The sequence below is a fragment of the Azolla caroliniana genome, unplaced genomic scaffold (assembly GCF_043228905.1).
Source record: "Azolla caroliniana isolate FFs.n. ecotype wild unplaced genomic scaffold, voAzoCaro1.0.p SCAF_20, whole genome shotgun sequence".
Taxonomy (NCBI): Eukaryota; Viridiplantae; Streptophyta; class Polypodiopsida; order Salviniales; family Salviniaceae; genus Azolla; species Azolla caroliniana.
In genome coordinates this window covers 7,077,665-7,087,788 of record NW_028230455.1, presented here as the reverse complement: position 1 = coordinate 7,087,788, position 10,124 = coordinate 7,077,665, and the positions used below count along the sequence as shown (strand labels likewise).

General features: G+C 40.5%; 1 protein-coding gene across 1 annotated transcript; it reads right to left on the bottom strand.

Annotated features, from left to right (window-relative positions):
- Positions 1-4,424: 4,424 nt before the first annotated feature.
- Positions 4,425-8,189, bottom strand: LOC147850876 (protein terminal ear1-like). The gene is made up of 5 exons (XM_087335449.1): positions 7,510-8,189; positions 6,013-7,321; positions 5,741-5,887; positions 5,461-5,602; positions 4,425-5,326 (listed from the first exon to the last, which is right to left on the bottom strand). Exons 1-5 carry the CDS (start codon positions 8,096-8,098, stop codon positions 4,853-4,855), a joined length of 2,661 nt encoding a protein of 886 aa, XP_087191575.1. The 5' UTR covers positions 8,099-8,189; the 3' UTR covers positions 4,425-4,852.
- Between the last annotated feature and the right edge of the window lie 1,935 nt (positions 8,190-10,124).

Genomic DNA, 10,124 nt, shown 5'->3' with positions numbered 1-10,124 from the left:
TGAAATTCTCTAGCACTAAAACCTTGTCCTCATTTATTGGGTAAAAAAATACCTCTCTCAAAACTCCCCAAGAAAAAGGAAAAGGAAGCTAAATACCTCTTCAATCCAAGTCCTACAATAGAGAAGTCCCACCTCAAATTTGTCTATGCAACCTTTTATAATATGTTGGGTATTTTCCAACTTTGTTAAACTTGGGATTTGCTTATTTAATAAGGCAAGGCCATTCTTCAATGTATCATGTTGCCTTTCAATTTTGTAAAATCAAATGCATTTTTGGTTCAACTCGAACTTGTGCTTCCGCTTTTGTGGAATTAAGGCAATGCTTAAAGTCTTATGTTAAGTCTTTCATAAACTCTCCAACAACTAAACACCTCTAGAACTCATAGAAGCATTTAGATACTAGGAAGGATCAAAGATCTCCGTAACGGGGGCTTTGACGAGCAAAAAATGAGCGTTTTTGTTCCCTGATGATCCTTAGCTTTTTGCTCTTGAATATCATTGCATGATTATAATTCTATAACAATTGTTGCATGGTTCATAAGCTTTTGGTAATTTTTTTATGGATGAAGTGGGTGGTTGATTTGTTTGTTGTGAGTTAGTGTTCCTAGAGTGGTAACCTTGTTTACATGGATACACACTAGCCATTTGAATGCCTACGCTATTAAAACATTTTAAGTCGTTGCATAGGTTCATGTGTTTGCACTATGATTTCTTAATATGTGCACCAAATAGATCGTGCCGTCTATTCAAACATCTCTCCCTATTAACTCTATGGGATGAGTTTATCAAAGTATAATTTTCAATTCTTATTTATTTAATACATTTCAAAATGTTAAGTATGTCGTGAACAAATGTTTTATGAATAAAAGAACAAACGTAATGCATTAAATTTGTGATAAAACCATGGTAAGAGATTTATTTATAAACTAGCCTTCATTGTACCTTGTATGGAGACTTAACATATAGTAAATGCCTGAGCTCATAATCAACAACCATTCAGTTAAGTGTGCACTTTGAACACAAGGAAGAAGTGCGCACTTAAGGGTTTTTTGAAAATGTTTAGGGTTTTTTTGAAATTTCTAGGGGCTTCTGAAATTTTTCCCCTCTATGCTCTAACCATACAATTCTTGATAAGAAAAGTGATCAATTTATGTGATATAATTGACCTGAAACATATCTTGTTTCAGCATACTCTCTTCTTTAGCATTGTTTCTTTCCCGATTCCCGATTACCTTTAGTTTTCTCCTTTCTGCTAGGCTTGAGGAATGCATCTGTTATCTTGAAAAGGAAATGGATAAATAGGTTAGTAGAAAGTTTATTTTCTTTATCACAGACTCGTAGACACACACACACACAGAGAACACACGACACTCAAACATACGCATTGACACTACAACTAGACTCTACCACTCCTTAATTTGTTTTCGTTTTGACGTTGCATTTTTCTCTTCATTTTTTCAACAAACCGCACCCACCATCGTGTAACAATTGTTTTTTATTTTATTTTTTTCAGAAACTCCTTTTCATATCTTTTGGGTGTCTGGAACATAGTTCAAACTTGGTTTGATGTAATTTCGTCATGAAACAATGTAATTTTTTTGAACTGGATTTTGACCTCTATAAAATACGCACTTAACCAAATGGTTATTGTACTCTTGAGGTTTTGACATTCCTAGTACTCTCTGAACTAAGACAAATTGCACAACTCACCAATATAGGAAGTCATAGGTGTCTTCATGGAGATGGTATGCATAGATAAATGTTTAAATTTAAATTCAAAAAATTAAATAGCATAAAAAATTAGCATCTAACTACATTGCTTCAACTAGGAAACCAGATTAAGCACCAACCAAACATTGCTTCAACATAATATAGGTATGTATTGGATTTTATGATCGTACACAAAACATATTGCTATATCAATGATCAACATTGACTTCTACATACAAAGGGACCATACTCCTCAGGTCGAGAGGGATTCTATGAACGGAGTTATTGTACATTTTCTAAGTTCAAGTTTGGGATATTTAAATTTTTCTTAAGTAATAGTTCGATCGTCTCTCTTTGTCAAATTGTACTCTTGCACTTGTATACTTTATCCTATTGATGGTATATATGTGTGTATAAATGGATCACAAGATTCATTGGTTCATGCTTAGTTCAATGTCCTTACAAATCACCTCACCTAGGTTTTCTTTGTCTCAACAAGTTTCAGAGAGATCAGTACAATATTAAGCTTTTTATTCCTAGATTCCTAAATAATGGCATATACATATTTGTCATATTACTTGATCTAGTTCAAACCCAAGATAAATCATTGTTTGTAATTGTTTAAGAATTAAGAGGTTGACTAAGGGGGAGATTCATATTGTTTATTCCATCAATAGATTGGTTGGATATCAAAACCAAAGATACTCGACAACCTGAACAACATCAATCTGTTTGCCTTACATACTTCACTTTATTTACTTGAGAATGTGTGCATCCACTTCCTTGTAGAGCTTATCTCAATATCCACTTTCTTGTAACATTGACCAAAGCATCGAATATGCATTCACCCATTTCCCCTACTTATTAGCACGGCATCAACTACTTGAGATCAATATCCTCTATTCAGCACTAAAGAGAGGTCTTACATACTACAAGCACATAACTGGGAGTGCACCCAAGCAAGATATGAATACTGAAACAATCTCAACATCCATCATGTACTTTACAATGATTGACATTATCCAAAACCACTACACTAGCAAGATCCACATTGCCCTTTTCATTAGGGGGCTCTATCTTCAAATTATCTTTGTTTGTATCAACTCAAGATTTGAGTTTTCAATCATATGCTTGAGATGACCATCAATATGCACAACACTATCATTCCTCCAATTGTATCATATGCACATTAAGAGAGATAAGTATTAAAGAAGTCACCAATTGTAATCATCATAGCTCAATGAGATGGACCAAGGTGTTTCTAAGATATTGATGATTGCGAAATAAGTCTAATCCACAATATAAACTATGACTATCTAATCCACAATAACCCACACTTAGATTAGAATCAACGATTTTAAATCACCCGATGATAAGTCCTCACCAATGGGTGAGCCTCAATGATTTTACCATCCACTCCAAAGACTAAAATGAGTATGTTATTCGTCTTGTTTCCAAGTCAATGTCTAATATAGTTGGTTAAGTGGGAACCGAGTTCCAAGGGTATGCTTTACATGCATATACAAAACAAAAAACACACATATGACGGCCTTTTAGTTAGTTAGCTAGCACTGTCCACCTATCAGAGTCATACATCAACTGAACCACCCTACCCCATCATGTTGTGATCTGTAATAGAATTTACATATATGAATGTATGTTTCTGCATACATTAGAAAATGTGTATCCGGATTTAATGCTAATTTATATCTCAATCAAGTGAAATTAATATGAAGGAACTAGAGGGTTGTTAATTCCAAGGCACATTCATGCATGCTCCAGATTTATTTGCTCAGAAGTAGTGTCACTATATATATACATATAATGTCACTATATACATATTGATATATATATATATAACTATCTGCTACCTAAGATACAGAAAGAGCAGTCCCACAGCTCTCTCGAACCTATAGAAAAGTCATAGTTTCTTTATAATGCCAACCCACACCATCATCATCTGATCGATTCCCATGACACCCACATATTTGCAGGACCGGTTGTGGTGCAGAAAGAGGCAGGATTCGCAAGCAACACAAATAAATCACGCAGGATATCAGCTAGAAGTGCAGCAGGCATTGGAAATCTGTGTCTTCTTGTACATATATGTATACAGTTGGCTGGTCTATATATCTACCGTATAATCTTTCAAACCAGACGTTAAATCTAGTATGATGTATCATAGAGAAAAAGGTTTATAATAAATGTTGTGAATGTTTGTTTAGAGTATTGGAATTGGAGACTAGTGCTCTACATGAAATGACCACCTACTTAAATGTGTAGAGGCTATGGGAATCATCATAACTACTTACCAACATCATTCATTGCAGCATTACACACTACATTCACAAATCTAATCTAATCTGATCTAATCTTAATTCCCTTTAAATTTGCAGCTTGTCAATCGGCTCGAGTCTCGAGGTACTCGATTGATTTAACATTATTAACAGTAATGACAGCTCTTCTTCCTCTTCTTTTCCTAAGTACAATATTCCATGACTGCTTTGATATCTTCACCTGTTATTCTCATTCTATAGACACTGCACAGTATATATATATATATATATATGTAACAAAAATTAAGCACACTAAAAGGAGAGCTCACATCAGGAAGGAATTTCATTGAATACATGGAAAATAGCACATATGAAAGAGTGTTTCAAACTTTGAAAGAAATCACCACTCCTTAACTCGATTTCGTTCTTTAGAGTGTGCTTTTCATGAATAAAAATGTTAAGGAAACAAGGTCAATAAATGTATATGAGCACATCCATTTCACCCACTACATTCATTCATCGATACATTGTCTTACATAAATTACCTTAACTTTCTTCTGCTTATGAATTTTTACTAGGAGTTGTGAAAGCTCCCTCTCTCAGCTTTGTTGTGGGTTTGAAGAAATACATATTACAGGTGACCAACAAAAGGATTAGAATATGAAAGACACATTACATATGGAGAGCACCTCCATATACATACATACATACATACATACTTATATATATGTGTGTGTGTATGTGTGTGTGTGTGCGTGTGTACTTGATCATCCATAACGATCAACCGAATTGGATTGACTTGACTGTACCGATGCAGATGATGCATCACGAAATGCCAAGTCTGGCTATATCAGTGTTATGATTCGCTATCTAGAACTGAAACTGCGGGGTTGATTGGGCAGTATACCTGCATATCTGTAATTACCATGCAGACGTCTACCAAGAGCAGTTCCAGATATAGTTGCGCTCGCCGACACATTTGTAGTTATGGTGGAAGATTCAGGGTTCCCACTAATGCTGTTACTGCTTGAACTGTTAGGATCTGCTATCCTTACATTAGAATTGGGCAAGACTATATCCGGAACCCCAACTGATATAATCTCCTTTTCAACTACATCCACACCATTGTCGATACATTTGTCCATGTTTTGAGTACAATTATTACTTGGGTCATTCACAACATCCTCTGGGGGCCCCTTAGTAGTGCTTTCCTTGCTACAATCCATCAACATTGAGATTTTGAATCCGAGGCGTGGAGGCGAGAACACGACAGGCAGGTATTCATCCGTGTCACATGCAAACCTTGAGTTCCTGAAGTGATCCTCCAGAGCTTCACGTCCCTGACATTACACGATACAATTCCTCAAACAGTGAGAGTCATATGATATAGTGGAAGGTTTTGCCCAACATTTTGTTCCTCTCGTAATAGCAACAAAAAAAACAACCAAAACCATTAAGATCTTAATTTTTTTACTTGCAGCCTCGCGTAGGTTACTTCGCAAATCTTTCGAGAGTTGAACTCATCCCACTGCCTGCCATGAAAGGCTCTGTGCAAACGGACAGTAGCTTGAGGGGAAGTGAGGTTCACAAATGCATAGCCAAGGTTACATCTGTTTCTGATTGCATAAAACCAAAGAAAGTGACGAAATCAAGGAAGGGGGCCGACAAAACAAGGACATAGGGAATGACTGATATCATAGTAATATGCATTACTAATTAAGTAACAAATGACAGATCATTATCGTTCAACTCACTTGAAATCAATTGGCAAATATACAAAATCAAAACCAGAGAGAGGCTCATTCGTATCGATTCTAGTTGTGCCACCTTCCCCGCTATTGGTCAGCCGCGTGTTGCACTCTAGGCAATGATCATCGAGCATCGCAATGAGCATCTGTTGTCTGCATAAACACTAGATGGTGATGACAATGATGGATAGATACATACATACATACACACATACATAAAGAACAGAGATAATGCAATAAATACATAGTATTACTAACAGATGTAGACGAGATTTTACGTGTATTTGTTAGGAATGTTGCGAATCATCAGTGTTGTTCTTCCAGGCTTAGTAGTAGGAGATGGATTTGTTGAAGAAACTCCTTCCTTGGATGTAGGATCGGTAGGGGAGATCTGCACTGCTTCCGTCTCATCGAATTTGAAGTGCTCCTGGGTTACAGAGGACGAAGATGAAGGAGAAGAGGAAGAAGTAGGTCTAGTTCGATGTGAACCATTGCCTCTCCACAAAGCTCCACTGTTATTATTGCTCATGCTCCGATTGCTGCTACTGCTACTCTTCTTCGCCAATAATCTGCGATGAGGGGGTGGCATATTGGCCCCACTGCAAGCTTCTCCTCCATCTCCACTCTCTGTGTTACCACTGGGCTTCTTCTTTGGCTCAGAATAAGGCATTGAGCTCCAGGTGTTAGTGCTCTGGCCATGGCACTGCACGTTCTGCAAGTAGTTCTGTGGATCATATTGCTGCTGCATCATCTGCACAGGATGCCTACTATCGCTCCAGGAATTCTCATATCGGTTCACTTCATTCGGGGGAAATGGCGGCACAAATGACAGTGGCACATGGGAGGATTGCTGGGCCGGAACAGTCGCACTCACCGCATGTAATCCTTTCCCTACGAACAAGAAAGGAGTCGGGTGGAGATTGCAGAGATCCATCCCTTCAGGGGAGGAGGGCAATGCAGCTCCGCCATAGCCTAGTAGTGGGTGGTGGATAGCAGGGTTATACGGCGGAGGTCCAGGAGGCAACAGCAGCGGCAGCTGAAACTGAGAGGAGTTGTGGTGAGGATGGTAGTGGTATAGGCTGCTGCAGATGCTATTGCCTCCTGGAGATGGCATCCATGGCGGAGGTGCAGAGCTGAGCTGCTGAAACTCCTGATGGTTATGATGATATGAGCTCATCATCCCCATGTAGCTTCCCTGATCTGTTGCTTGTGGAGGAGGCCATCCCCATGAGTTGTAAAAACTCGGACAAGACGTAGCAGCAGCCATGCTTATGTGGTCACTGCTGGCTATGGCGGAGCTGCAAGCTGCATAGGTCTTGCTACCACTATTCGTGGAAGGCACAGCAGTATGGGGGACGTGCATTAACAGCGAGGAGCTGCTGTTAGGGTTACTAAGAGTGCTGTTAGTATGCTGCGCGAGCTTTCTGCCATATCCTACCGGCCTGCTGAACTCAATCTTCAGCTTCTTCCCGTCCAGCTCTGTTCCATCCAGGGCGTCCAGCGCTGCTGCTGCGTCCCTCACATCATAAAACTCCACGAATTTGTGTTGCCTCCTCATTGGAGCTTCCCTTACTTCTTTCACAGGTCCTGCAAACAAATCAAAACCCAAATGGGAAAAGCACAGACAGACTCTCAGAGAAGCAGGGAAGAAAGAAAGCGACAGAATATACAGGTTTCTATTTTAGGGTTCCTCCGCTCCATGGAACCAACAGCATGATGATGCTGATGATTAGAACTATTATATTAGCGTTCTTCAAGCGAGAGCGAACACTTGCCATATCTCTCGAAGATGTCCCTCACTTCTTCAGCCTCCATGTTCATATCTAGATTAAACACCACGAGAGTGCCTTGATTCATACAATCGTCAGTCTGTAGGTCGACAGGTATGGTATAATGCGCCCAGATCGCTTTGCCGCCGATTAAACCTTTGCTACTACTAACCCCGCCTGCGTGTTCAGAATCGATGGCAGAAGCTTGAGAAGGATCAGTAATGGCAGCAGGATGAGCTGTATGATTCGATTCTGTCTCAGAGTCATTGATTTCGAGCATTTTCATATTAACTAGGGCGTCTTCTCCTCCACATGCATTCGGTTCTACTCCCTTGTCGTTAATCTGGTCGGAGAATTCCTCGGCGAGCCTCCATAGCTGCTTCTGAACTCGTTGCTGCTGCAGGAGATGCTGGTGCTGAATGTCCGTTAACGCCGACCGCGCTGCACGAATGTCGTAGTAATGGACGGTGAGGAGCCCATCGCTGATCTTCTCCAGCTGCAGGGCGCGTATCTCACCCCACTGAGAGAGGTCCCTGATGAGGTCCGCCTCTTCCATGTCGGGACGGAGCCCCACGAGCTGGAGGGCTCGGGACATCCTGTCGCGGAAATAGAACGGCCCTGATGTCGTCCTGATGGGCTTCGATAGGACCGATTCAGGGAGCTCAGGAGGTGATGGATTGGAATACACGGCTGGAGGTGGAGAGGCTGCAATCAGACTGAAGCTTGTGGTAGGTGCTGCAGGCAGCAATGCGTTTCCCTGAGCAGCGGATATAGATGATGAAACAGACGATGGAATCAGTGGCAGATTGACAGATGGAGGCGGGGATGGGGATGGGAGCAGGGAACAGCTATAGAACCGGCTGTCCTGGCATAGAGGTGTAGCGCTGTGCAGAGACGGCGATGGCGATAGTGGCTGCGGAGGAGGAGGAGGAGGTTGCAGAGCTGGAGTGCCGTAATGTGCAGGGAGGAAGGGCACCACACCTCCAGCAGCTTCCCATTGATTGGAACTTGAATCAGGCACGGGCATGAAGAAGAGATGGGGTACTAGGCCGTAATTAACCTGCGCCTGGCCGGCTGATGGTAATGCAGGCGATGGATTGAAGAAGCTCGTATCGCGATAATTGCTGCGATGGTGAACAACCGTCCGAGAGGCACTGATGGCGGCGGCTGGCATTGGATCAGCACCTGCATTCATGGAAGACGACGACGACGACGACGATGATGATGATGATCCATGGCAGACCTTCAACTTTACAGAGCTATGGACACAGTTATCTTCACGATCCAGGCCTCGCGGTATGTCTCTATTACCCGTAGAGCCTCCACCTCCTGCTCCGCTAACATATTCTGCAGAAAAATCAATACGAAACGCGAATCAGAATTAAATACAACTGTCCGCTGATTTTAGGATGGATATACTGAGAGCTATCAATAAACATCCGGGCTTCTTTCCTTTCCCCCCCCCCTTCTGCAATTACTTCACAGTGGTAATGCTAGATAAATGACTGTTGAGGGAGTTTACAAAATCAGACAGCTGAGAGATCAAGAGAGGGTAAGTGTAACGCTAAGCGCCTACAAAACAGAAGATTAGCGTGCATATGGAGTATGGACGCAAGCATGGGAATCAAGAGAGATAGTATTAACAACAATCAAGGAGAAGAAGAGTAAGAGTAAGAGAATCGGGTAGTCGCTTCCATCACCTGAAGAGGAGGAAGTAGTAGAGAAAGGCGAAGAGACGACGCCATGGCCAGCATCAGCGGAAGCAGCAGCAGACGAAGAAGAAGAAGAAGAAGAAGAAGAAGAAGGAATGAAATCCTGTGCAGAAGGATCGAGGGGTCTGCAGGAGGAGGAGGAGGAGGATGAGGCGGCCATGGCAAAGCTTCCTTTCTTTCTTTCTTCGCTTTTTTTTTGGGGGTTGTTTTTTTGGGTTCTGGATGCTTTTTCCGGGTCGTGTTGGCTTTTTATTTTTATGTTGGGCTTTTTTTTTTTTATGTTTTTCTTTCTTTTTTTTTAGAGAGGAGCTTTTCGAGGAAACAAATAAATAATAAATAATATAAATAAATAAATAAATAAATAAAAGCTAAGCCTCCTTCCGCCTCCTCTTAAGATGAGGAGACAGAAGGAAAAATATGTACATAATAATAACACACACACACAAAAGCATTTAATCAATTATAAAAACGAGTAAATAAATAAAATATCTCAGAGCCGTCATTAATCATATAAACTTGTGTGTGTTGCCTTCTTTCTTTTCTCTTCCCACTTTTTTTTTTTTTTTAATCTTTTTGGACCTACCCAAAATATTTATTCTTCGTATTTATCCTACTCTACGTATGTATTTAGCTATTATTATTAACATAATTCATTTCTATTTATTGTTACAAATAAATGGCTCTTCATTAAAACAGATCATCTTTCTTCACTCACCCAATAACATAGTTCCTATTTATGTGCATACATATATATATGTATACATATACTACATACACACACATTTATAATGTTGTATGCGTTCACTACTAAATTATGAAGGATGAGCACCCCTCCCCCCTCTCTCTTTGTTTTCGCCCTTCACTCATATAAGGGTAGGGATGGATGTTCCCCATTCCAAGGGCAATCCT

Excerpts from the sequence above, each read along its gene's own strand:
- LOC147850876 (XM_087335449.1), bottom strand. The coding sequence starts at position 8,098 with ATGTCCCGAGCCCTCCAGCTCGTGGGGCTCCGTCCCGACATGGAAGAG. Across the intron at positions 5,888-6,012 it reads AACATTCCTAACAAATACAC|ACAACAGATGCTCATTGCGA; the intron begins GTAAAATCTCGT and ends GTGTTTATGCAG. Across the intron at positions 5,603-5,740 it reads TATTTGCCAATTGATTTCAA|AAACAGATGTAACCTTGGCT; the intron begins GTGAGTTGAACG and ends TTATGCAATCAG.